This window comes from Chiloscyllium plagiosum, unplaced genomic scaffold, assembly GCF_037043375.1.
Source record: "Chiloscyllium plagiosum isolate Xiang-an unplaced genomic scaffold, Cpla_swu_hap1 HiC_scaffold_101, whole genome shotgun sequence".
Lineage (NCBI taxonomy): Eukaryota > Metazoa > Chordata > Chondrichthyes > Orectolobiformes > Hemiscylliidae > Chiloscyllium > Chiloscyllium plagiosum.
This window is the reverse complement of record NW_028270240.1, coordinates 222,940-250,584: the sequence shown is the minus strand read 5'-3', so window position 1 is coordinate 250,584 and position 27,645 is coordinate 222,940. Positions and strand designations below refer to the sequence as shown.

Below are 27,645 nucleotides of genomic sequence, written 5' to 3'. Positions count from 1 at the left end.
GGAATGGGGTTGAGAAACTAATAGGCCATGATGGAACAGGGAGGCAGCCAAGAATGGGCTGAATGGCCTAATTTTAGCTCCTATGTCTGATGGTCTTCCAAGTCAGATTATAATCAGCCTTGCTCCTTTCGCTCCCAAAGTGGGTAACCTCAGATTTATCCACATTATCCTGCGTCGGCCATGCACGTTCCCAGTCACACGGTAACATCTCCTCACAGGCTCACCCTCCCAGCCAGCTTACTGCTGTCCGCACATTCAGAGATATCGCACTTAGCTCCTTCAGAGTCATCACGAACGCGTACTGTGTAAAAGACACGAGAAACCCCAAGCACTGAATCAGAAGGAGGCCATTCAGCCCCCTCTCGCCCGTTCTGTCAATCAGTGAGACTGCATTCCCCAGCGGACAGCAGCACAGAGAGACAGAGGGAGAGAGAGGAAGCCTGCAAACGAGGCAAGCGCAGAACAGCAAATCCTCCTCTTCCTCATCCCCCAGAGATTTCACTGCCTCTGGACTCCTGATCCCAATGGGACACTGCCTTTCACTCCGATAACAAGTGATTTGCACTCAGACCAGACAGCGTCAGTAACACAGTGACCCAGGGCTGTGTGAGGGAGGGACAGGCCTGTCACTGAGCACAGGCAGTGTCAGTAACACAGTGACCCAGGGCTGTGTGAGGGAGGGACAGGCCTGTCACTGAGCACAGGCAGTGTCAGTAACACAGTGACCCAGGGCTGTGTGAGGGAGGGACAGGCCTGTCACTGAGCACAGGCAGTGTCAGTAACACAGTGACCCAGGGCTGTCTGAGGGAGGGACAGGCCTGTCACTGAGCCCAGACAGTGTCAGTAACACAGTGACCCAGGGCTGTGTGAGGGAGGGACAGGCCTGTCACTGAGCCCAGGCAGTGTCAGTAACACGGTGACCCAGGACTGTGTGAGGGAGGGACAGGCCTGTCACTGAGCCCAGACAGTGTCAGTAACACAGTGACCCAGGGCTGTGTGAGGGAGGGACAGGCCTGTCACTGAGCACAGGCAGTGTCAGTAACACAGTGACCCAGGGCTGTCTGAGGGAGGGACAGGCCTGTCACTGAGCACAGGCAGTGTCAGTAACACAGTGACCCAGGGCTGTCTGAGGGAGGGACAGGCCTGTCACTGAGCACAGACAGTGTCAGTAACACGGTGAGGGAGGGATGGCCCGTCACTGAGCCCAGGCAGTGTCAGTAACACGGTGAGGGAGGGATGGCCCGTCACTGAGCCCAGGCAGTGTCAGTAACACAGTGACCCAGGGCTGTGTGAGGGAGGCACAGGCCTGTCACTGAGCACAGGCAGTGTCAGTAACACAGTGACCCAGGGCTGTGTGAGGGAGGGACAGGCCTGTCACTGAGCCCAGGCAGTGTCAGTAACACAGTGACCCAGGGCTGTGTGAGGGAGGGACAGGCCTGTCACTGAGCACAGGCAGTGTCAGTAACACAGTGACCCAGGGCTGTGTGAGGGAAGGACAGGCCTGTCACTGAGCACAGCCAGTGTCAGTAACACAGTGACCCAGGGCTGTGTGAGGGAGGGACAGGCCTGTCACTGAGCCCAGGCAGTGTCAGTAACACTGTGACCCAGGGCTGTGTGAGAGAGGGACAGGCCCGTCACTGAGCCCAGACAGTGTCAGTAACACGGTGACCCAGGGCTGTGTGAGGGAGGGACAGGCCTGTCACTGAGCCCAGGCAGTGTCATTAACACGGTGACCCAGGGCCATGTGAGGGAGGGACAGGCCCGTCACTGAGCCCAGGCAGTGTCAGTAACACAGTGACCCAGGGCCATGTGAGGGAGGGACAGGCCTGTCACTGAGTCCAGGCAGTGTCAGTAACACAGTGATCCAGGGCTGTGTGAGGGAGGGATGGCCCGTCACTGAGCCCAGGCAGTGTCAGTAACACAGTGACCCAGGGCTGTGTGAGGGAGGGACAGGCCTGTCACTGAGCCCAGGCAGTGTCAGTAACACAGTGACGCAGGGCCATGTGAGGGAGGGACAGGCCTGTCACTGAGCCCAGGCAGTGTCAGTAACACAGTGACCCAGGGCTGTGTGAGAGAGGGACAGGCCTGTCACTGAGCACAGACAGTGTCAGTAACACAGTGACCCAGGGCCATGTGAGGGAGGGACAGGCCTGTCACTGAGCCCAGGCAGTGTCAGTAACACAGTGACCCAGGGCCGTGTGAGGGAAGGACAGGCCTGTCACTGAGCACAGACAGTGTCAGTAACACTGTGACCCAGGGCTGTGTGAGGGAGGGACAGGCCCGTCACTGAGCCCAGGCAGTGTTAGTAACACGGTGACCCAGGGCTGTGTGAGGGAGGCACAGGCCTGTCACTGAGCCCAGACAGTGTCAGTAACACAGTGACCCAGGGCTGTGTGAGAGAGGGACAGGCCTGTCACTGAGCACAGGCAGTGTCAGTAACACAGTGACCCAGGGCTGTGTGAGGGAGGGACAGGCCTGTCACTGAGCCCAGGCAGTGTCAGTAACACAGTGACCCAGGGCTGTGTGAGAGAGGGACAGGCCTGTCACTGAGCACAGGCAGTGTCAGTAACACAGTGACCCAGGGCTGTGTGAGGGAGGGACAGGCCTGTCACTGAGCCCAGGCAGTGTCAGTAACACAGTGACGCAGGGCCATGTGAGGGAGTGACAGGCCTGTCACTGAGCCCAGGCAGTGTCAGTAACACGGTGACCCAGGGCTGTGTGAGAGAGGGACAGGCCTGTCACTGAGCACAGGCAGTGTCAGTAACACAGTGACCCAGGGCTGTGTGAGGGAGGGACAGGCCTGTCACTGAGCCCAGGCAGTGTCAGTAACACAGTGACGCAGGGCCATGTGAGGGAGGGACAGGCCTGTCACTGAGCCCAGGCAGTGTCAGTAACACGGTGACCCAGGGCTGTGTGAGAGAGGGACAGGCCTGTCACTGAGCACAGACAGTGTCAGTAACACGGTGACCCAGGGCCATGTGAGGGAGGGACAGGCCTGTCACTGAGCCCAGGCAGTGTCAGTAACACAGTGACCCAGGGCCATGTGAGGGAGGGACAGGCCTGTCACTGAGCCCAGGCAGTGTCAGTAACACTGTGACCCAGGGCTGTGTGAGGGAGGGACAGGCCTGTCACTGAGCACAGACAGTGTCAGTAACACTGTGACCCAGGACTGTGTGAGGGAGGGACAGTCCTGTCACTGAGCCCAGGCAGTGTCAGTAACACAGTGACCCAGGGCTGTGTGAGGGAGGGACAGGCCTGTCACTGAGCCCAGGCAGTGTCAGTAACACGGTGACCCAGGGCTGTGTGAGGGAAGGACAGGCCTGTCACTGAGCCCAGGCAGTGTCAGTAACACAGTGACCCAGGGCCATGTGAGGGAGGGACAGGCCTGTCACTGAGCCCAGACAGTGTCAGTAACACGGTGACCCAGGGCTGTGTGAGGGAGGGACAGGCCTGTCACTGAGCCCAGGCAGTGTCAGTAACACGGTGACCCAGGGCTGTGTGAGGGAGGGACAGGCCTGTCACTGAGCACAGGCAGTGTCAGTAACACGGTGACCCAGGGCTGTGTGAGAGAGGGACAGGCCTGTCACTGAGCCCAGGCAGTGTCAGTAACACGGTGACCCAGGGCTGTGTGAGGGAAGGACAGGCCTGTCACTGAGCCCAGACAGTGTCAGTAACACGGTGACCCAGGGCTGTGTGAGGGAGGGACAGGCCTGTCACTGAGCCCAGGCAGTGTCAGTAACACGGTGACCCAGGGCTCTGTGAGAAAGGGACAGGCCCGTCACTGAGCCCAGGCAGTGTCAGTAACACAGTGACCCAGGGCTGTGTGAGAGAGGGACAGGCCTGTCACTGAGCCCAGGCAGTGTCAGTAACACCGTGACCCAGGGCTGTGTGAGGGAAGGACAACCCTGTCACTGAGCACAGCCAGTGTCAGTAACACAGTGACCCAGGGCTGTGTGAGGGAGGGACAGGCCTGTCACTGAGCAGAGCCAGTGTCAGTAACACTGTGACCCAGGACTGTGTGAGGGAGGGACAGTCCTGTCACTGAGCCCAGGCAGTGTCAGTAACACTGTGACCCAGGACTGTGTGAGGGAGGGACAGGCCTGTCACTGAGCCCAGGCAGTGTCAGTAACACAGTGACCCAGGGCTGTGTGAGAGAGGGACAGGCCTGTCACTGAGCCCAGGCAGTGTCAGTAACACGGTGACCCAGGGCTGTGTGAGGGAGGGACAGGCCTGTCACTGAGCACAGCCAGTGTCAGTAACACTGTGACCCAGGACTGTGTGAGGGAGGGACAAGCCTGTCACTGAGCCCAGGCAGTGTCAGTAACACAGTGACCCAGGGCTGTCTGAGGGAGGGACAGGCCTGTCACTGAGCCCAGACAGTGTCAGTAACACGGTGACCCAGGGCTGTGTGAGAGAGGGACAGGCCTGTCACTGAGCCCAGGCAGTGTCAGTAACACAGTGACCCAGGGCTGTGTGAGGGAGGGACAGGCCTGTCACTGAGCCCAGGTAGTGTCAGTAACACGGTGACCCAGGGCTGTGTGAGAGAGGGACAGGCCTGTCACTGAGCCCAGGCAGTGTCAGTAACACGGTGACCCAGGGCTGTGTGAGGGAGGGGCAGGCCTGTCACTGAGCACAGACAGTGTCAGTAACACAGTGACCCAGGGCTGTGTGAGAGAGGGACAGGCCTGTCACTGAGCCCAGGCAGTGTCAGTAACACGGTGACCCAGGGCTGTGTGAGGGAGGGACAGGCCTGTCACTGAGCCCAGGCAGTGTCAGTAACACAGTGACCCAGGGCTGTGTGAGGGAGGGACAGGCCTGTCACTGAGCCCAGGCAGTGTCAGTAACACTGTGACCCAGGGCTGTCTGAGGGAGGGACAGGCCTGTCACTGAGCCCAGGCAGTGTCAGTAACACGGTGACCCAGGGCTGTGTGAGGGAGGGACAGGCCTGTCACTGAGCCCAGGCAGTGTCAGTAACACGGTGACCCAGGGCTGTGTGAGAGAGGGACAGGCCTGTCACTGAGCCCAGGCAGTGTCAGTAACACGGTGACCCAGGGCTGTGTGAGGGAGGGACAGGCCTGTCACTGAGCCCAGGCAGTGTCAGTAACACGGTGACCCAGGGCTGTGTGAGGGAGGGACAGGCCTGTCACTGAGCCCAGGCAGTGTCAGTAACACGGTGACCCAGGGCTGTGTGAGGGAGGGGCAGGCCTGTCACTGAGCCCAGACAGTGTCAGTAACACGGTGACCCAGGGCTGTGTGAGAGAGGGACAGGCCTGTCACTGAGCCCAGACAGTGTCAGTAACACGGTGACCCAGGGCCGTGTGAGGGAGGGACAGGCCTGTCACTGAGCCCAGGCAGTGTCAGTAACACGGTGACCCAGGGCTGTGTGAGAGAGGGACAGGCCTGTCACTGAGCCCAGGCAGTGTCAGTAACACGGTGACCCAGGGCTGTGTGAGAGAGGGACAGGCCTGTCACTGAGCACAGACAGTGTCAGTAACACGGTGACCCAGGGCTGTGTGAGGGAGGGACAGGCCTGTCACTGAGCCCAGGTAGTGTCAGTAACACGGTGACCCAGGGCTGTGTGAGGGAGGGGCAGGCCTGTCACTGAGCCCAGGCAGAGTCAGTAACACAGTGACCCAGGGCTGTGTGAGAGAGGGACAGGCCTGTCACTGAGCCCAGGTAGTGTCAGTAACACGGTGACGCAGGGCTGTGTGAGGGAGGGACAGGCCTGTCACTGAGCACAGGCAGTGTCAGTAACACGGTGACCCAGGGCCGTGTGAGGGAGGGACAGGCCTGTCACTGAGCACAGGCAGTGTCAGTAACACAGTGACCCAGGGCTGTGTGAGGGAGGCACAGGCCTGTCACTGAGCCCAGGCAGTGTCAGTAACACGGTGACCCAGGGCCGTGTGAGGGAGGGACAGGCCTGTCACTGAGCCCAGACAGTGTCAGTAACACGGTGACCCAGGGCTGTGTGAGAGAGGGGCAGGCCTGTCACTGAGCACAGACAGTGTCAGTAACACGGTGACCCAGGGCTGTGTGAGGGAGGGGCAGGCCTGTCACTGAGCACAGGCAGTGTCAGTAACACAGTGACCCAGGGCTGTGTGAGGGAGGGACAGGCCCGTCACTGAGCCCAGGCAGTGTCAGTAACACAGTGACCCAGGGCTGTGTGAGGGAGGGACAGGCCTGTCACTGAGCACAGACAGTGTCAGTAACACAGTGACCCAGGGCTGTGTGAGGGAGGACAGGTCTGTCTCGAGGGTAGAATCACTTACCTTGCAGCCAGGAACAGCACACAACTCACAGCCAGATAGCCAAGTAACATGAAAAGCCAGACCGCTGGCGAGAAGGGATCCAGGAAAGAGAAATAGCCAGGCTTGCGTCCCTGATAGAGGCAACGATGGAGCGAGGGAGAGGAGAGGGAGACAGAGAGGAGAGAGATGGAAGAGAGGGAGAGAGGCAAGGTGGATAGGGTAAGGAAGGGAGCGTGACGGGGGGGGAGGGAAGGAGATGGAGAGAGAGGGGAGGGAGGAAGCAGAGAGAAATGGGAGACAGAGGGGGAGATGGGAGAGGGAGGACAGAGAGGAAGAGGGCGGGGGAAAGGGAGATGGGAGAGGGAGAGGAGGGAAGGAGAATGGAAGTGGGGAGAGGAAGGAGAGGGAGATAAAAGAGTGAGTTAGAGGGGAGAAGAGAGGAGGAAGATGGAGAGAGTGAGGAGGGGGAGAGAGAGGAGGGAGACGGAGAGACAGAGAGAGAGGAGGGGGAGAGGGACAGAGAGAGACAGGAGGGGGAGAGAGAGAGGAGGGGGGGGAGAGAGAGAGGAGGGGGAGAGAGTGGAGGGGGAGAGGGAGGAGGGGGAGAGAGAGAGAGAGAAGGAGGTAGAGAGAGGAGGGAGAGAGAGAGGAGGGGGAGACACAGAGAGAAGGAGGGGGAAAGAGAGAGAGACAGAAAGAGACAGGAGTGGGAGAGAGAGAGGAGGGTGAGAGAGAGAGGAGGGGGAGAGAGAGGAGGGGAGAGAGAGGAGGGGGAGAGAGAGAGGAGGGGGAGAGAGAGAGGAGGGTGAGAGAGAGAGGAGGGGGAGAGAGAGGAGGGGAGAGAGAGGAGGGGAGAGAGAGGAGGGGGAGAGAGAGAGGAGGGGAGAGAGAGAGGAGGGTGAGAGAGAGGAGGGGAGAGAGAGGAGGGGGAGAGAGAGAGAAGGGGAGAGAGAGGAGGGGGAGAGAGAGAGGACGGGGAGGGAGAGAGAGAGGAGGGAGAGAGAGAGGAGGGGGAGAGAGAGAGGAAGGGAGAGAGAGGAGGGGGAGAGAGAGGAGGGGAGAGAGAGGAGGGGGAGGGAGAGAGAGAGGAGAGGGGGAGAAAGAAGGCGAGGAGGGGGAGAGAGAGAGGAGGGGGAGAGAGAGAGGAGGGGGAGAGAGAGAGCGAAGGTGAAGGAGAGCCAGGTGAATGAAACAGGAGCATAGGAGGGAGAGAGATGGTCATGGGAGAAGGGGAGGGGAAATCATCACCGAGGGGGCAGGAAGGGAGGCGAGTGACAGAGGGGAGACAGAGGCAGCAGAGTGGGAGAGAGTGTCAAAAGGTCGAGGGGAAAGGAAGGAGGGAGATAGGGAGAGAGTGAGGAATTAGACACAGGAAACGGGAACAAGGGATGGTATGTCAGTGAAAGAGGAGAGAATGAGGGAATTAGGAGGGAAGGAGAGAGAGAGAGAGAGAATAGGGTCAACATGAGGCCGGGGAAAACAAAGATGAAGTCAGGGGTCAGGGGAAAGGGGTCAGGGAGAGAGGGGTCAGGGAGCGAGGGGTCAGGGAGAGAGGGGTCAGGGAGCGAGGGGAGCAAGATAACAAGGAGAGAAAATATCAGAAAAGAACAAAACTCATTCGGCGACAGAAACAGCAAAGAAAAATCCACAGGGATCCAGCTGGAAAGAAGACTGGAAATTGGTGTCATTAGAGAGAGAGGGAATGAGGTGACATTAGAGAGAGAGAGGGAATGGGGTGTCATTAGAGAGAGAGTGAGAATGGGGTGTCATTAGAGAGAGAGAGGGAATGGGGTGCCATTAAAGAGAGAGTGGGAATGGGGTGTCATTAGAGAGAGTGGGAATGGGGTGTCATTAGAGAGAGAGAGTGGGAATGGGGTGTCATTAGAGAGAGAGAGGGAATGGGGTGTCATTAAAAAGAGAGTGGGAATGGGGTGTCATTAGAGAGAGAGAGGGAATGGGGTGTCATTAAAGAGAGAGTGGGAATGGGGTGTCATTAGAGAGAAAGAGTGGGAATGGGGTGTCATTAGAGAGAGAGAGGGAATGAGGTGACATTAGAGAGAGAGGGGGAATGGGGTAACATTAGAGAGAGAGAGAGGGAATGGGGTGACATTAAAGAGAGAGTGGGAATGGGGTGTCATTAGAGAGAGAGAGTGGGAATGGGGTGTCATTAAAGAGAGAGTGGGAATGGGGTGTCATTAGAGAGAGAGAGGGAATGGGGTGTCATTAAAGAGAGAGTGGGAATGGGGTGTCATTAAAGAGAGAGTGGGAATGGGGTGTCATTAGAGAGAGAGAGGGAATGGGGTGTCATTAAAGAGAGAGTGGGAATGGGGTGTCATTAGAGAGAGAGAGTTGGAATGGGGTGTCATTAGAGAGAGAGAGGGAATGAGGTGACATTAGAGAGAGAGAGTGAATGGGGTGACATTATAGAGAGAGGGGGAATGGGGTGTCATTAGAGAGAGAGTGGGAATGGGGTGTCATTAGAGAGAGAGTGGGAATGGGGTGTCATTGGAGAGAGAGAATGGGAATGGGGTGTCATTAGAGAGAGAGAGGGAATGGGGTGTCATTAAACAGAGAGAGGGAATGGGGTGTCATTAGAGAGAGAGAGAGGGAATGGGGTGTCATTAGAGAGAGAGAGGGAATGGGGTGACATTAAAGAGAGAGTGGGAATGGGGTGTCATTAGAGAGAGAGAGGGAATGTGGTGTCATTAAAGAGAGAGTGGGAATGGGGTGTCATAAGAGAGAGAGAGGGAATGGGGTGTCATTAAAGAGAGAGTGGGAATGGGGTGTCATTAGAGAGAGAGAGGGAATGGGGTGTCATTAAAGAGGGAGTGGGAATGGGGTGTCATTAGAGAGAGAGAGTGGGAATGGGGTGTCATTAGAGAGAGGGAATGAGGTGACATTAGAGAGAGAGAGGGAATGGGGTATCATTAGAGAGAGAGTGGGAATGGGGTGTCATTAGAGAGAGAGAATGGGAATGGGGTGTCATTAGAGAGAGAGAGGGAATGGGGTGTCATTAAAGAGAGAGAGGGAATGGGGTGTCATTAGAGAGATAGAGGGAATGGGGTGACATTAGAGAGAATTGGGAATGGGGTGACATGAGAGAGAGGGAGGGAATGGGGTGACATTAGAGCGAGAGTGGGAATGGGGTGTCATGAGAGAGCGAGGGGGAATGGGGTAACATTAGAGAGAGAGAGGGAATGGGGTGTCATTAGAGAGAGAGTGGGAATGGGGTGTCATTAGAGAGAGAGAGGGAATGGGGTGTCATTAAAGAGAGAGTGGGAATGGGGTGTCATTAGAGAGAGAGAGGGAATGGGGTGTCATTAAAGAGAGAGTGGGAATGGGGTGTCATTAGAGAGAGAGAGGGAATGGGGTGTCATTAAAGAGAGAGTGGGAATGGGGTGTCATTAGAGAGAGAGAGGGAATGGGGTGTCATTAAAGAGCGAGTGGGAATGGGGTGTCATTAGAGAGAGAGAGTGGGAATGGGGTGTCATTAGAGAGAGAGAGGGAATGAGGTGACATTAGAGAGAGAGGGGGAATTGGGTAACATTAGAGAGAGAGGGAATGGGGTGTCATTAGAGAGAGAGTGGGAATGGGGTGACATTAAAGAGAGAGTGGGAATGGGGTGTCATTAGAGAGAGAGAGGGAATGGGGTGTCATTAAAGAGAGAGTGGGAATGGGTTGTCATTAGAGAGAGAGAGGGAATGGGGTGACATCAAAGAGAGAGTGGGAATGGGGTGTCATTAGAGAGAGAGAGGGAATGGGGTGTCATTAAAGAGAGAGTGGGAATGGGGTGTCATTAGAGAGAGAGAGGGAATGGGGTGTCATTAAAGAGAGAGTGGGAATGGGGTGTCATTCGAGAGAGAGAGGGAATGGGGTGTCATTAAAGAGAGAGTGGGAATGGGGTGTCATTAGAGAGAGAGAGTGGGAATGGGGTGTCATTAGAGAGAGAGGGAATGAGGTGACATTAGAGAGAGAGGGGGAATGGGGTAACATTAGAGAGAGAGAGGGAATGGGGTGTCATTAGAGAGAGAGTGGGAATGGGGTGTCATTAGAGAGAGAGAATGGGAATGGGGTGTCAATAGAGAGAGAGAGGGAATAGGGTGTCATTAAAGAGAGAGAGGGAATGGGGTGTCATTAGAGAGAGAGTGAGAATGGCGTGTCACTAGAGAGAGAGAGGGAATGAGGTGACATTAGAGAGAGAGGGGGAATGGGGTGACATTAGAGAGAGAGAGGGAATGGGGTGTCATGAGAGAGAGAGTGGGAATGGGGTGTCATTAGAGAGAGAGTGAGAATGGGGTGTCATTAGAGAGAGAGGGGGAATGGGGTGACATTAGAGAGAGAATGGGAATGGGAATGGGGTGACATTACAGAGATTGGGAATGGGGTGACATTAGAGAGAGAGGGAATGGGGTGTCATAAGAGAGAGGGAATGGGGTGTCATTAGAGAGAGAGAGGGAATGGGAATGGGGTGTCACTAGAGAGAGCGAGGGAATGGGAATGGGGTGACATTAGAGAGTGTGGGAATGGGGTGACATTAGAGAGAGAGTGGGAATGGGGTGTCATTAGAGAGAGTGGGAATGGGGTAACATTAGGGAGAGAGTGGGAATGGGGTGACATTAGAGAGAGAGAGGGAATGGGGTGTCAATAGAGAGAGAGGGAATGGGGTGTCATTAGAGAGAGAGTGGAAATGGGGTGTCATTAGAGAGAGTGGGAATGGGGTGTCATTGGAGAGAGGTAGGGAACGGGGTGACATGAGAGAGAGAGAGGGAATGGGGTGTCATTAGAGAGAGAGTGGGAATGGGGTGTCATTAGAGAGAGAGTGGGAATGGGGTGTCATTAGAGAGAGAGAGAGGGAACGGGGTGTCATGAGAGAGAGAGAGGAAATGGGGTGTCATTAGAGAGAGGGAGGGAACGGGGCGACATTAGAGAGAGAGAGGGAACGGGGTGACATTAGAAAGAGAGTGGGGATGGGGTGCCATTAGAGAGAGACAGGGAATGGGGCGTCATTAGAGAGAGAGAGAGAATGGGGTGTCATTAGAGAGAGAGAGATGGAATGGGGTGTCATTAGAGAGAGAGAGATTGGGAATGGGTGACATGTGAGAGAGAGGGGGAATAGGGTAACATTAGAGAGAGAGTGGGAATGGGGTGTCACTAGACAGAGAGGGTGGGAATGGGGTGTCATTAGAGAGAGAGAGGGATGGAGTGGCATTAGAGAGAGATTGGTAATGGGGTGTCATTAGAGAGAGAGTGGGAATGGGGTGTCATTGGAGAGAGGGAGGGAACGGGGTGACATTAGAGAGAGAGAGGGAATGGGGTGTCATTCGAGAGAGAGAGAGAATGGGGTGACATGAGAGACAGGGAATGGGAATGGGGTGGATATGAGAGAGAGAGGGTGGGAATGGGGTGTCATTAGAGAGAGAGAGGGAATGGGGTGACATCAGAGAGAGAGGGTGGGAATGGGGTGTCATTAGAGAGAGAGAGAGAATGAGGTGTCATTAGAGAGAGAGATGGAATGGGGCGTCATTAGAGAGAGAGAGAGAATGGGTGTCATTAGAGAGAGAGAGAGAATGTGGTGTCATTAGAGAGAGAGGGGGAATGGGGTGTTATTAGAGAGAGAGGGGGAATGGGGTGTCATTAGAGAGAGGGAGGGAACGGGGCGACATTAGAGAGAGAGAGGGAACGGGGTGACATTAGAAAGAGAGTGGGGATGGGGTGCCATTAGAGAGAGACAGGGAATGGGGCGTCATTAGAGAGAGAGAGAGAATGGGGTGTCATTAGAGAGAGAGAGATGGAATGGGGTGTCATTAGAGAGAGAGAGAGAATGGGTGTCATTAGAGAGAGAGAGAGAATGTGGTGTCATTAGAGAGAGGGGGAATGGGGTGTCATGAGAGAGAGAGGGGGAATGGGGTGTCATTAGAGAGAGGGAGGGAACGGGGCGACATTAGAGAGATAGAGGGAACGGGGTGACATTAGAAAGAGAGTGGGGATGGGGTGCCATTAGAGAGAGACAGGGAATGGGGCGTCATTAGAGAGAGACAGGGAATGGGGCGTCATTAGAGAGAGAGAGGGAATGGGGTGTCATTAGAGAGAAAGAGAGAATGGGGTGTCATTAGAGAGAGAGGGGGAATGGGGTGTCATTAGAGAGAGAGGGGGAATGGGGTGTCATTAGAGAGTGAATGGGAATGGGGTGTCATTAGAGAGAGAATGGGAATGGGGTGTCATTAGAGAGAGAGTGGGAATGGGGTGTCATTAGAGAGAGAGAGGGAAAGGGGTGTCATTAGAGAGAGAGTGGGAATGGGGTGTCATTAGAGGGGGAATGGGATGTCATTAGAGAGAGAGTGGGAATGGGGTGTCATTAGAGAGAGAGAGAGAGAATGGGGTGTCATTAGAGAGAGTGAGGGAATGGGGTGACAGAGAGAGAGTGGGAATGGGGTGACATTAGAGAGAGAGGGAATGGGGTGACATTAGAGAGAGAGTGAATGGGGTGTCATTAGAGAGAGAGAGGGAATGGGGTGACATTAGAGAGAGAGAGGGAATGGGGTGTCATTAGAGAGAGAGATGGAATGGGGTGTCATAAGAGAGAGAGAGGGAATGGGGTGTCATTAGAGAGTGAATGGGAATGGGGTGTCATTAGAGAGAGAATGGGAATGGGGTGTCATTAGAGAGAGAGTGGGAATGGGGTGTCATTAGAGAGAGAGAGGGAAAGGGGTGTCATTAGAGAGAGAGTGGGAATGGGGTGTCATTAGAGGGGGAATGGGATGTCATTAGAGAGAGAGTGGGAATGGGGTGTCATTAGAGAGAGAGAGAGAATGGGGTGTCATTAGAGAGAGAGAGAGAGGGAATGGGGTGTCATTAGAGAGAGTGAGGGAATGGGGTGACAGAGAGAGAGTGGGAATGGGGTGACATTAGAGAGAGAGGGAATGGGGTGACATTAGAGAGAGAGTGAATGGGGTGTCATTAGAGAGAGAGAGGGAATGGGGTGACATTAGAGAGAGAGAGGGAATGGGGTGTCATTAGAGAGAGAGTGGGAATGGGGTGTCATTAGAGAGAGAGATGGAATGGGGTGTCATTAGAGAGAGAGAGGGAATGGGGTGTCATTAGAGAGAGGGAGGGAACGGGGCGACATTAGAGAGAGAGAGGGAATGGGGTGACATTAGAGAGAGAGTGGGGATGGGGTGCCATTAGAGAGAGACAGGGAATGGGGTGTCATTAGAGAGAGAGTGGGAATGGGGTGTCATCAGAGAGAGAATGGGAATGGGATGTCATTAGCGAGAGAGAGATTGGGAATCGGGTGACTTGAGAGAGAGAGTGGGACTGGGGTAACATTAGAGAGAGAGTGGGAATAGGGTGACCTTAGAGAGAGAGAGAGATTGGGAATGGGGTGTCATTAGAGAGAGAGAGAGAGTGGGAATGGGGTGACATTAGAGAGAGAGAGAGTGGGAATGGGGTGCATGAGAGAGAGAGTGGGAATGGGGTGACCTTAGAGAGAGAGAGATTGGGAATGGGGTGTCATCAGAGAGAGAGAGAGTGGGAATGGGGTGTCATTAGAGAGAGAGTGGGAATGGGGTGTCATTAGAGAGAGAGAGGGAATGGCGTGTTATTAGAGAGAGAGAGAGTGGGAATGGGGTGTCATTAGAGAGTGAGTGGGAATGGGGTGACATGAGAGAGAGAGAGGGAATGGGGTGACATTAGAGAGAGAGAGGAAATGGGGTGTCATTTGAGAGAGAGTGGAATGGGGTGGTATGAGGGAGAGAGTGGGAATGGGGTGTCATTAGAGAGAGACAGGGAATGGGGTGACATGAGAGAGAGAGGGAATGGGAATGGGGTGGACATGAGAGAGAGAGGGTGGGAATGGGGTGTCATTAGAGAGAGAGAGGGAATGGGATGTCATTAGAGAGAGAGAGAGGGAATGGGGTGTCATTAGAGAGAGAGAGAGAATGGGGTGTCATTAGAGAGAGAGGGGGAATAGGGTGTCATTAGAGAGAGAATGGGAATGGGGTGTCATTAGAGAGAGAGAGGGAATGGGGTGTCATTAGAGAGAGAGAGGGAATGGGGTGTCATTAGAGAGAGAGAGAGAATGGGGTGACATGAGAGAGAGAGTGGGAATGGGGTGTCATTAGAGAGAGAGAGAGAGAATGGGGTGTCATTAGAGAGAGAGAGTGAATGGGGTGTCATTAGAGAGAGAGAGAGAATGGGGTGACATGAGAGACAGGGAATGGGAATGGGGTGGATATGAGAGAGAGAGGGTGGGAATGGGGTGTCATTAGAGAGAGAGAGGGAATGGGGTGACATCAGAGAGAGAGGGTCGGAATGGGGTGTCATTAGAGAGAGAGAGAGAGAATGGGGTGTCATTAGAGAGAGAGAGAGAGAATGGGTGTCATTAGAGAGAGAGAGAGAATTGGTGTCATTAGAGAGAAAGGGGGAATAGGGTGTCATTAGAGAGAGAGGGGGAATGGGGTGTCATTAGAGAGAGGGAGGGAACGGGGCGACATTAGAGAGAGAGAGGGAACGGGGTGACATGAGAGAGAGAGTGGGGATGGGGTGCCATTAGAGAGAGACAGGGAATGGGGCGTCATTAGAGAGAGAGGGAATGGGGTGTCATTAGAGAGAGAATGGGAATGGGATGTCATTAGAGAGAGAGAGAGAATGGGGTGTCATTAGAGAGAGAGGGGGAATGGGGTGTCATTAGAGAGAGAGGGGGAATGGGGTGTCATTAGAGAGTGAATGGGAATGGGGTGTCTTTAGAGAGAGAATGGGAATGGGGTGTCATTAGAGAGAGAATGGGAATGGGGTGTCATTAGAGAGAGAGTGGGAATGGGGTGTCATTAGAGAGAGAGAGGGAAAGGGGTGTCATTAGAGAGAGAGTTGGAATGGGGTGTCATTAGAGGGGGAATGGGATGTCATTAGAGAGAGAATGGGAATGGGGTGTCATTAGAGAGAGAGAGAGAATGGGGTGTCATTAGAGAGAGAGAGGGAATGGGGTGTCATTAGAGAGAGAGAGAGAATGGGGTGTCATTAGAGAGAGAGAGGGAATGGGGTGTCATTAGAGAGAGTGAGGGAATGGGGTGACAGAGAGAGAGTGGGAATGGGATGACATTAGAGAGAGATTGGGAATGGGGTGACATTAGAGGGAGAGGGAATGGGGTGACATTAGAGAGAGAGTGAATGGGGTGTCATTAGAGAGAGCGGGGGAATGGGGTGACATTAGAGAGAGAGAGGGAATGGGGTGTCATTAGAGAGAGAGAGGGAATGGGGTGACATTAGAGAGAGAGAGGGAATGGGGTGTCATTAGAGAGAGAGAGGGAATGGGGTGACATTAGAGAGAGAGAGGGAATGGGGTGTCATTAGAGAGAGAGTGGGAATGGGGTGTCATTAGAGGGGGAATGGGATGTCATTAGAGAGAGAATGGGAATGGGGTGTCATTAGAGAGAGAGAGAGAATGGGGTGTCATTAGAGAGAGAGAGGGAATGGGGTGTCACTAGAGAGAGAGAGGGAATGGGGTGACATTAGAGAGAGAGTGGGGATGGGGTGCCATTAGAGAGAGACAGGGAATGGGGTGTCATTAGAGAGAGAGTGGGAATGGGGTGTCATCAGAGAGAGAATGGGAATGGGATGTCATTAGCGAGAGAGAGATTGGGAATCGGGTGACTTGAGAGAGAGAGTGGGACTGGGGTAACATTAGAGAGAGAGTGGGAATAGGGTGACCTTAGAGAGAGAGAGAGATTGGGAATGGGGTGTCATTAGAGAGAGAGAGAGAGTGGGAATGGGGTGACATTAGAGAGAGAGAGAGTGGGAATGGGGTGCATGAGAGAGAGAGTGGGAATGGGGTGACCTTAGAGAGAGAGAGATTGGGAATGGGGTGTCATCAGAGAGAGAGAGAGTGGGAATGGGGTGTCATTAGAGAGAGAGTGGGAATGGGGTGTCATTAGAGAGAGAGAGGGAATGGCGTGTTATTAGAGAGAGAGAGAGTGGGAATGGGGTGTCATTAGAGTGTGAGTGGGAATGGGGTGACATTAGAGAGAGAGAGGGAATGGGGTGACATTAGAGAGAGAGAGGAAATGGGGTGTCATTTGAGAGAGAGTGGAATGGGGTGGTATGAGGGAGAGAGTGGGAATGGGGTGTCATTAGAGAGAGACAGGGAATGGGGTGACATGAGAGAGAGAGGGAATGGGAATGGGGTGGACATGAGAGAGAGAGGGTGGGAATGGGGTGTCATTAGAGAGAGAGAGGGAATGGGATGTCATTAGAGAGAGAGAGAGGGAATGGGGTGTCATTAGAGAGAGAGAGAGAATGGGGTGTCATTAGAGAGAGAGGGGGAATGGGGTGTCATTAGAGAGAGAATGGGAATGGGGTGTCATTAGAGAGAGAGAGGGAATGGGGTGTCATTAGAGAGAGAGAGGGAATGGGGTGTCATTAGAGAGAGAGAGAGAATGGGGTGACATGAGAGAGAGAGTGGGAATGGGGTGTCATTAGAGAGAGAGAGAGAGAATGGGGTGTCATTAGAGAGAGAGAGTGAATGGGGTGTCATTAGAGAGAGAGAGAGAATGGGGTGACATGAGAGACAGGGAATGGGAATGGGGTGGATATGAGAGAGAGAGGGTGGGAATGGGGTGTCATTAGAGAGAGAGAGGGAATGGGGTGACATCAGAGAGAGAGGGTCGGAATGGGGTGTCATTAGAGAGAGAGAGAGAGAATGGGGTGTCATTAGAGAGAGAGAGAGAGAATGGGTGTCATTAGAGAGAGAGAGAGAATTGGTGTCATTAGAGAGAAAGGGGGAATAGGGTGTCATTAGAGAGAGAGGGGGAATGGGGTGTCATTAGAGAGAGGGAGGGAACGGGGCGACATTAGAGAGAGAGAGGGAACGGGGTGACATGAGAGAGAGAGTGGGGATGGGGTGCCATTAGAGAGAGACAGGGAATGGGGCGTCATTAGAGAGAGAGAGGGAATGGGGTGTCATTAGAGAGAGAGGGAGAATGGGTGTCATTAGAGAGAGAGAGAGAATGGGGTGTCATTAGAGAGAGAGGGGGAATGGGGTGTCATTAGAGAGAGAGGGGGAATGGGGTGTCATTAGAGAGTGAATGGGAATGGGGTGTCTTTAGAGAGAGAATGGGAATGGGGTGTCATTAGAGAGAGAATGGGAATGGGGTGTCATTAGAGAGAGAGTGGGAATGGGGTGTCATTAGAGAGAGAGAGGGAAAGGGGTGTCATTAGAGAGAGAGTTGGAATGGGGTGGCATTAGAGGGGGAATGGGATGTCATTAGAGAGAGAATGGGAATGGGGTGTCATTAGAGAGAGAGAGAGAATGGGGTGTCATTAGAGAGAGAGAGGGAATGGGGTGTCATTAGAGAGAGAGAGAGAATGGGGTGTCATTAGAGAGAGAGAGGGAATGGGGTGTCATTAGAGAGAGTGAGGGAATGGGGTGACAGAGAGAGAGTGGGAATGGGATGACATTAGAGAGAGATTGGGAATGGGGTGACATTAGAGGGAGAGGGAATGGGGTGACATTAGAGAGAGAGTGAATGGGGTGTCATTAGAGAGAGCGGGGGAATGGGGTGACATTAGAGAGAGAGAGGGAATGGGGTGTCATTAGAGAGAGAGTGGGAATGGGGTGTCATTAGAGAGAGAGATGGAATGGGGTGTCATTAGAGAGAGAGTGGGAATGGGGTGACATTAGAGAGAGAGGGAATGGGGTGACATTAGAGAGAGGGTGAATGGGGTGACATTAGAGAGAGAGAGGGAATGGGGTGTCATTAGAGAGAGAGGGAATGGGGTGTCATTAGAGAGAGAGTGGGAATGGGGTGTCATTAGAGAGAGAGAGGGAAAGGGGTGTCATTAGAGAGAGAGTTGGAATGGGGTGTCATTAGAGGGGGAATGGGATGTCATTAGAGAGAGAATGGGAATGGGATGTCATTAGAGAGAGAGAGAGAATGGGGTGTCATTAGAGAGAGAGAGGGAATGGGGTGTCATTAGAGAGAGTGAGGGAATGGGGTGACAGAGAGAGAGTGGGAATGGGATGACATTAGAGAGAGATTGGGAATGGGGTGACATTCGAGGGAGAGGGAATGGGGTGACATTAGAGAGAGAGTGAATGGGGTGTCATGAGAGAGAGAGAGGGAATGGGGTGACATTAGAGAGAGAGAGGGAATGGGGTGTCATTAGAGAGAGAGTGGGAATGGGGTGTCATTAGAGAGAGAGATGGAATGGGGTGTCATTAGAGAGAGAGTGGGAATGGGGTGACATTAGAGAGAGAGGGAATGGGGTGACATTAGAGAGAGTGTGGGAATGGGGTGACATTAGAGAGAGTGGGAATGGGGTGACATTAGAGAGAGTGGGAACGGGGTGACCTTAGAGAGAGAGAGAGAGATTGGGAATGGGGTGTCATTAGAAAGAGAGAGAGTGGGAATGGGGTGACATTAGAGAGAGAGGGAATGGGGTGACATTAGAGAGAGGGTGAATGGGGTGACATTAGAGAGAGAGAGGGAATGGGGTGTCATTAGAGAGAGAGGGAATGGGGTGACATGAGAGAGAGGGGGCGAACGGGGTGACATTAGAGAGAGAGGGAATGGGGTGTCATTAGAGAGTGAGTGGGAATGGGGTGTCATTAGCGAGAGAGAGGGAATGGGGTGTCATTAGAGAGAGGGAGGGAACGGGGCGACATTAGAGAGAGAGAGGGAATGGGTTTACATTAGAGAGAGAGTGGGAATGGGGTGACATGTGAGAGAGAGGGGGAATGGGGTAACATTAGAGAGAGTGTGGGAATGGGGTGACATTAGAGAGAGTGGGAATGGGGTGACATTAGAGAGAGTGGGAATGGGGTGTCATTAGAAAGAGAGAGAGTGGGAATGGGGTGACATTAGAGAGAGAGAGAGTGGGAATGGGGTGAATGAGAGAGAGAGTGGGAATGGCGTGACCTTAGAGAGAGAGATTGGGAATAGGGTGTCATTAGAGAGAGAGAGAGTGGGAATGGGGTGACATTAGAGAGAGAGAGAGATTTGGAATGGGGTGTCATTAGAGAGAGAGAGAGTGGGAATGGGGTGACATTAGAGAGAGAGTGGGAATGAGGTGCATGAAAGAGAGAGTGGGAATGGGGTGTCATGAGAGAGAGAGTGGGAATGGGGTGTCATTAGAGAGTGAGTGGGAATTGGGTGACATGAGAGAGAGAGAGGGAATGGGGTGTCATTAGAGAGAGAGGGAATGGGGTGACATTAAAGAGAGAGTGGAATGGGGTGACATTAGAGAGAGAGAGTTTGGGAATGGGGTGACATTAGAGAGAGTGCGAATGGGGTGACATGAGAGAGAGTGTGGGAATGGGATGTCATTAGAGAGAGAGGAGGAATGGGGTGTCATTAGAGAGAGAGACAGAATGGGGTGTCATTAGAGAGAGAGTGGAATGGGGTGATATGAGAGAGAGAGGGAATGGGGTGACATTAGAGAGAGTTTGGGAATGGGGTGACATTAGAGAGAGTGGGAATGGGGTGGACATGAGAGAGAGAGGGTGGGAATGGGGTGTCATTAGAGAGAGACAGGGAATGGGGTGACATTAGAGAGAGTGGGAATGGGGTGGACATGAGAGAGAGAGGGTGGGAATGGGGTGTCATTAGAGAGAGAGGGAATGGGGTGACATCAGAGAGAGAGGGTGGGAATGGGGTGTCATTAGAGAGAGAGAGAGAATGGGGTGTCATTAGAGAGAGAGAGAAAATGGGGTGTCATTAGAGAGAGAGTGGGAATGGGATGTCATTAGAGAGAGAATGGGAATGGGGTGTCATTAGAGAGAGAGGGAATGGGGTGTCATTAGAGAGAGAGTGGGAATGGGGTGTCATTAGAGAGAGACAGGGAATGGGGTGACATGAGAGAGAGGGGGAATGGGGTGTCATTAGAGAGAGAGGGGGAATGGGGTGTCATTAGAGAGAGAGGGGGAATGGGGTGTCATTAGAGAGAGAGAGAATGGGGTGACATGAGAGAGAGAGTGGGAATGGGGTGTCATTATAGAGAGACAGGGAATGGGGTGACATGAGAGAGAGAGGGAATGGGAATGGGGTGGACATGAGAGAGAGAGGGTGGGAATGGGGTGTCATTAGAGAGAGAGAGGGAATGGGGTGACATCAGAGAGAGAGAGGGAATGGGGTGTCATTAGAGAGAGAGAGAATGGGGTGTCATTCGAGAGAGAGAGGGAATGGGGTGACATGAAAATGTGAGAGGGAATGGGAATGGGGTGTCATTAAAGAGAGAGTGGGAATGGGGTGTCATTAGAGAGAGAGAGGGAATGGGGTGTCATTAGAGAGAGAGTGGGAATGGGGTGTCATTAGAGAGAGAGGGAATGGGGTGTCATTAGAGAGAGAGTGGGAATGGGGTGTCATTAGAGAGAGAATGGGAATGGGGTGTCATTAGAGAGAGAGAGACAATGGGGTGTCATTAGAGAGAGAGAGAGAGAATGGGGTGTCATTAGAGAGAGAGAGGGAATGGGGTGTCATTAGAGAGAGAGAGACAATGGGGTGTCATTAGAGAGAGAGAGAGAGAGAATGGGGTGTCATTAGAAAGAGAGGGGGAATGGGGTGTCATTAGAGAGAGAGGGGGAATGGGGTGTAATTAGAGAGAGAGAGGGAAAGGGGTGTCATTAGAGAGAGAGTGGGAATGGGGTGTCATTAGAGAGAGAGAGAGAATGGGGTGTCATTAGAGAGAGAGAGGGAATGGGGTGTTATTAGAGGAAGAGTGGGAATGGGGTGTCATTAGAGAGAGAGGGAATGGGGTGTCATTAGAGAGAGAGGGGGAATGGCGCGTTATTAGAGAGAGAGTGGGAATGGGGTGGCATTAGAGAGAGAGTGGGCATGGGGTGACATTTGAGAGAGAGTGGGAATGGGGTGTCATTAGAGAGTGAGTGGGAATGGGGTGACATTAGAGAGAGAGAGGGAATGGGGTGTCATTAGAGAGAGAGAGGAAATGGGGTGTCATTTGAGAGAGAGTGGAATGGGGTGGTATGAGAGAGAGAGAGTGGGAATGGGGTGTCATTAGAGAGAGAAAGGGAATGGGGTGACATGAGAGAGAGAGGGAATGGGAATGGGGTGGACATGAGAGAGAGAGGGTGGGAATGGGGTGTCATTAGAGAGAGAGAGGGAATGGGATGTCATTAGAGAGAGAGAGAGGGAATGGGGTGTCATTAGAGAGAGAGAGAGGGAATGGGGTGTCATTAGAGAGAGAGAGGGAATGGGGTGTCATTAGAGAGAGAGAGCGAATGGGGTGTCATTAGAGAGAGAGAGAGAATGGGGTGTCATTAGAGAGAGAGGGGGAATGGGGTGTCATTAGAGAGAGAATGAGAATGGGGTGACCTTAGAGAGAGAGAGGGAATGGGGTGTCATTAGAGAGAGAGAGAGAATGGGGTGAAATGAGAGTGAGAGTGGGAATGGGGTGTCATTAGAGAGAGAGAGAGAATGGGGTGTCATTAGAGAGAGAGAGGGAATGGGGTGTCATTAGAGAGAGAGAGAGAATGGGGTGACATGAGAGACAGGGAATGGGAATGGGGTGGATATGAGAGAGAGAGGGTGGGAATGGGGTGTCATTAGAGAGAGAGAGGGAATGGGGTGACATCAGAGAGAGAGGGTGGGAATGGGGTGTCATGAGAGAGAGAGAGAGAATGGGGTGTCATTAGAGAGAGAGAGAGAGAATGGGTGTCATTAGAGAGAGAGAGAGAATTGGTGTCATTAGAGAGAAAGGGGGAATAGGGTGTCATTAGAGAGAGAGGGGGAATGGGGTGTCATTAGAGAGAGGGAGGGAACGGGGCGACATTAGAGAGAGAGAGGGAACGGGGTGACATTAGAGAGAGAGTGGGGATGGGGTGCCATTAGAGAGAGAGAGGGAATGGGATGTCATTAGAGAGAGAGGGAGAATGGGTGTCATTAGAGAGAGAGAGAGAATGGGGTGTCATTAGAGAGAGAGGGGGAATGGGGTGTCATTAGAGAGAGAGGGGGAATGGGGTGTCATTAGAGAGTGAATGGGAATGGGGTGTCATTAGAGAGAGAATGAGAATGGGGTGTCATTAGAGAGAGAATGGGAATGGGGTGTCATTAGAGAGAGAGTGGGAATGGGGTGTCATTAGAGAGAGAGAGGGAAAGGGGTGTCATTAGAGAGAGAGTTGGAATGGGGTGTCATTAGAGGGGGAATGGGATGTCATTAGAGAGAGAATGGGAATGGGATGTCATTAGAGAGAGAGAGAGAATGGGGTGTCATTAGAGAGAGAGAGGGAATGGGGTGTCATTAGAGAGAGTGAGGGAATGGAGTGACAGAGAGAGAGTGGGAATGGGATGACATTAGAGAGAGATTGGGAATGGGGTGACATTTGAGGGAGAGGGAATGGGGTGACATTAGAGAGAGAGTGAATGGGGTGTCATTAGAGAGAGAGAGGGAATGGGGTGACATTAGAGAGAGAGAGGGAATGGGGTGTCATTAGAGAGAGAGTGGGAATGGGGTGTCATTAGAGAGAGAATGGGAATGGGGTGTCATTAGAGAGAGAGAGACAATGGGGTGTCATTAGAGAGAGAGAGAGAGAATGGGGTGTCATTAGAGAGAGAGAGGGAATGGGGTGTCATTAGAGAGAGAGAGACAATGGGGTGTCATTAGAGAGAGAGAGAGAGAGAATGGGGTGTCATTAGAAAGAGAGGGGGAATGGGGTGTCATTAGAGAGAGAGGGGGAATGGGGTGTAATTAGAGAGAGAGAGGGAAAGGGGTGTCATTAGAGAGAGAGTGGGAATGGGGTGTCATTAGAGAGAGAGAGAGAATGGGGTGTCATTAGAGAGAGAGAGGGAATGGGGTGTTATTAGAGGAAGAGTGGGAATGGGGTGTCATTAGAGAGAGAGGGAATGGGGTGTCATTAGAGAGAGAGGGGGAATGGCGTGTTATTAGAGAGAGAGTGGTAATGGGGTGGCATTAGAGAGAGAGTGGGCATGGGGTGACATTTGAGAGAGAGTGGGAATGGGGTGTCATTAGAGAGTGAGTGGGAATGGGGTGACATTAGAGAGAGAGAGGGAATGGGGTGTCATTAGAGAGAGAGAGGAAATGGGGTGTCATTTGAGAGAGAGTGGAATGGGGTGGTATGAGAGAGAGAGAGTGGGAATGGGGTGTCATTAGAGAGAGAAAGGGAATGGGGTGACATGAGAGAGAGAGGGAATGGGAATGGGGTGGACATGAGAGAGAGAGGGTGGGAATGGGGTGTCATTAGAGAGAGAGAGGGAATGGGATGTCATTAGAGAGAGAGAGAGGGAATGGGGTGTCATTAGAGAGAGAGAGAGGGAATGGGGTGTCATTAGAGGGAGAGAGGGAATGGGGTGTCATTAGAGAGAGAGAGCGAATGGGGTGTCATTAGAGAGAGAGAGAGAATGGGGTGTCATTAGAGAGAGAGGGGGAATGGGGTGTCATTAGAGAGAGAATGAGAATGGGGTGACCTTAGAGAGAGAGAGGGAATGGGGTGTCATTAGAGAGAGAGAGAGAATGGGGTGAAATGAGAGTGAGAGTGGGAATGGGGTGTCATTAGAGAGAGAGAGAGAATGGGGTGTCATTAGAGAGAGAGAGGGAATGGGGTGTCATTAGAGAGAGAGAGAGAATGGGGTGACATGAGAGACAGGGAATGGGAATGGGGTGGATATGAGAGAGAGAGGGTGGGAATGGGGTGTCATTAGAGAGAGAGAGGGAATGGGGTGACATCAGAGAGAGAGGGTGGGAATGGGGTGTCATGAGAGAGAGAGAGAGAATGGGGTGTCATTAGAGAGAGAGAGAGAGAATGGGTGTCACTAGAGAGAGAGAGAGAATTGGTGTCATTAGAGAGAAAGGGGGAATAGGGTGTCATTAGAGAGAGAGGGGGAATGGGGTGTCATTAGAGAGAGGGAGGGAACGGGGCGACATTAGAGAGAGAGAGGGAACGGGGTGACATTAGAGAGAGAGTGGGGATGGGGTGCCATTAGAGAGAGAGAGGGAATGGGATGTCATTAGAGAGAGAGGGAGAATGGGTGTCATTAGAGAGAGAGAGAGAATGGGGTGTCATTAGAGAGAGAGGGGGAATGGGGTGTCATTAGAGAGAGAGGGGGAATGGGGTGTCATTAGAGAGTGAATGGGAATGGGGTGTCATTAGAGAGAGAATGAGAATGGGGTGTCATTAGAGAGAGAATGGGAATGGGGTGTCATTAGAGAGAGAGTGGGAATGGGGTGTCATTAGAGAGAGAGAGGGAAAGGGGTGTCATTAGAGAGAGAGTTGGAATGGGGTGTCATTAGAGGGGGAATGGGATGTCATTAGAGAGAGAATGGGAATGGGATGTCATTAGAGAGAGAGAGAGAATGGGGTGTCATTAGAGAGAGAGAGGGAATGGGGTGTCATTAGAGAGAGTGAGGGAATGGAGTGACAGAGAGAGAGTGGGAATGGGATGACATTAGAGAGAGATTGGGAATGGGGTGACATTTGAGGGAGAGGGAATGGGGTGACATTAGAGAGAGAGTGAATGGGGTGTCATTAGAGAGAGAGAGGGAATGGGGTGACATTAGAGAGAGAGAGGGAATGGGGTGTCATTAGAGAGAGAGTGGGAATGGGGTGTCATTAGAGAGAGAGATGGAATGGGGTGTCATTAGAGAGAGAGTGGGAATGGGGTGACATTAGAGAGAGAGGGAATGGGGTGACATTAGAGAGAGGGTGAATGGGGTGACATTAGAGAGAGAGAGGGAATGGGGTGTCATTAGAGAGAGAGGGAATGGGGTGACATTAGAGAGAGGGGGCGAACGGGGTGACATTAGAGAGAGAGGGAATGGGGTGACATTAGAGAGAGAGAGGGAATGGGGTGTCATTAGAGAGTGAGTGGGACTGGGGTGTCATTAGAGAGAGAGAGGGAATGGGGTGTCATTAGAGAGAGGGAGGGAACGGGGCGACATTAGAGAGAGAGAGGGAACGGGGTTACATTAGAGAGAGAGTGGGAATGGGGTGACATGTGAGAGAGAGGGGGAATGGGGTAACATTAGAGAGAGTGTGGGAATGGGGTGACATTAGAGAGAGTGGGAATGGGGTGACATTAGAGAGAGTGGGAACGGGGTGACCTTAGAGAGAGAGAGAGAGATTGGGAATGGGGTGTCATTAGAAAGAGAGAGAGTGGGAATGGGGTGACATTCGAGAGAGAGAGAGTGGGAATGGGGTGCATGAGAGAGAGAGTGGGAATGGCGTGACCTTAGAGAGAGAGATTGGGAATAGGGTGTCATTAGAGAGAGAGAGGGAATGGGGTGACATTAGAGAGAGTGGGAATGGGGTGTCATTAGAGAGAGAGTGGGCATGGGGTGACATTAGAGAGAGAGAGAAATTTGGAATGGGGTGTCATTAGAGAGAGAGAGAGTGGGAATGGGGTGACATTAGAGAGAGAGTGGGAATGAGGTGCATGAAAGAGAGAGTGGGAATGGGGTGTCATTAGAGAGTGAGTGGGAATTGGGTGACATGAGAGAGAGAGAGGGAATGGGGTGTCATTAGAGAGAGAGTGGAATGGGGTGATATGAGAGAGAGAGGGAATGGGGTGACTTTAGAGAGAGAGAGTTTGGGAATGGGGTGACATTAGAGAGAGTGGGAATGGCGTGACATGAGAGAGAGAGTGGGAATGGGGTGTCATTAGAGAGAGACAGGGAATGGGGTGACATTAGAGAGAGTGGGAATGGGGTGGACATGAGAGAGAGAGGGTGGGAATGGGGTGTCATTAGAGAGAGAGGGAATGGGGTGACATCAGAGAGAGAGGGTGGGAATGGGGTGTCATTAGAGAGAGGGTGGGAATGGGGTGTCATTAGAGAGAGAGAGAGGGAATGGGGTGTCATTAGAGAGAGAGAGGGAATGGGTTGTCATTAGAGAGAGAGAATGGGGTGTCATTAGAGAGAGAGGGGGAATGGGATGTCATTAGAGAGAGAATGGGAATGGGGTGTCATTAGAGAGAGAGGGAATGGGGTGTCATTAGAGAGAGAGTGGGAATGGGGTGTCATTAGAGAGAGACAGGGAATGGGGTGACATGAGAGAGAGGGGGAATGGGGTGTCATTAGAGAGAGAGGGGGAATGGGGTGTCATTAGAGAGAGAGAGAGAATGGGGTGACATGAGAGAGAGAGTGGGAATGGGGTGTCATTAGAGAGAGACAGGGAATGGGGTGACATGAGAGAGAGAGGGAATGGGAATGGGGTGGACATGAAAGAGAGAGGGTGGGAATGGGGTGTCATGAGAGAGAGAGAGAGGGAATGGGGTGACATCAGAGAGAGAGAGGGAATGGGGTGTCATTAGAGAGAGAGAGAATGGGGTGTCATTCGAGAGAGAGAGGGAATGGGGTGACATGAGAATGTGAGAGGGAATGGGAATGGGGTGTCATTAAAGAGAGAGAGGGAATGGGGTGTCATTAGAGAGAGAGAGGGAATGGGGTGTCATTAGAGAGAGAGTGGGAATGGGGTGTCCTTAGAGAGAGAGGGAATGGGGTGTCATTAGAGAGAGAGTGGGAATGGGGTGTCATTAGAGAGAGAATGGGAATGGGGTGTCATTAGAGAGAGAGAGGGAAGGGGTGTCATTAGAGAGAGAGAGAGAATGGGGTGTCATTAGAGAGAGAGAGGGAATGGGGTGTCATTACAGAGAGAGAGACAATGGGGTGTCATTAGAGAGAGAGAGAGAATGGGGTGTCATTAGAGAGAGAGGGGGAATGGGGTGTCATTAGAGAGAGAGGGGGAATGGGGTGTCATTTGAGAGAGAATGGGAATGGGTGTAATTAGAGAGAGAGAGGGAAATGGGTGTCATTAGAGAGAGAGTGGGAATGGGGTGTCATTAGAGAGAGAGAGAGAATGGGGTGTCATTAGAGAGAGAGAGAATGGGGTGTTATGAGAGGGAAGTGGGAATGGGGTGTCATTAGAGAGAGAGGGAATGGGGTGTCATTAGAGAGAGAGAGGGAATGGCGTGTTATTAGAGAGAGAGTGGGAATGGGGTGGCATTAGAGAGAGAGGGAATGGGGTGTCATTAGAGAGAGAGTGGGAATGGAGTGACATTCGCGAGAGAGTGGAAATGGGGTGTCATTAGAGAGAGAGGGAATGGAGTCACATTAGAGAGAGAGATTGGGAATGGGGTGTCATTAGAGAGAAAGAGTGAGACTGGGGTGACATTAGACAGAGAGAGGGAATGGGATGTCATTATAGAGAGAGTAGGAATGGGGTGACAGAGAGAGAGTGGGAATGGGGTGTCATTAGAGAGAGAGAGGGAATGGGGTGTCATTAGAGTGAGAGTGGGAATGGGGTGACATTAGAGATAGAGAGGGAATGGGGTGTCATTAGAGAGAGAGGGAATGGAGTCACATTAGAGAGAGAGAGAGGGAATGGGGTGACAGAGAGAGAGTGGGAATGGGGTGTCATTAGAGAGAGAGTGGGAAT

The 27,645-nt window shown here is 52.6% G+C and overlaps 1 protein-coding gene across 1 annotated transcript in view; it reads right to left on the bottom strand.

The window, feature by feature from the left end:
- LOC122546819 (glutamate receptor ionotropic, kainate 5) overlaps nt 1-27,645 on the bottom strand; it is a gene marked incomplete at both ends in the record, with an annotated part of 484,466 nt that overhangs the window by 308,839 nt on the left and 147,982 nt on the right. The window contains one exon of the mRNA XM_087985694.1: nt 6,270-6,379. Coding sequence (XP_087841820.1) covers nt 6,270-6,379 — 110 coding nt within the window. The remainder of the gene's footprint in view (nt 1-6,269; nt 6,380-27,645) is intronic.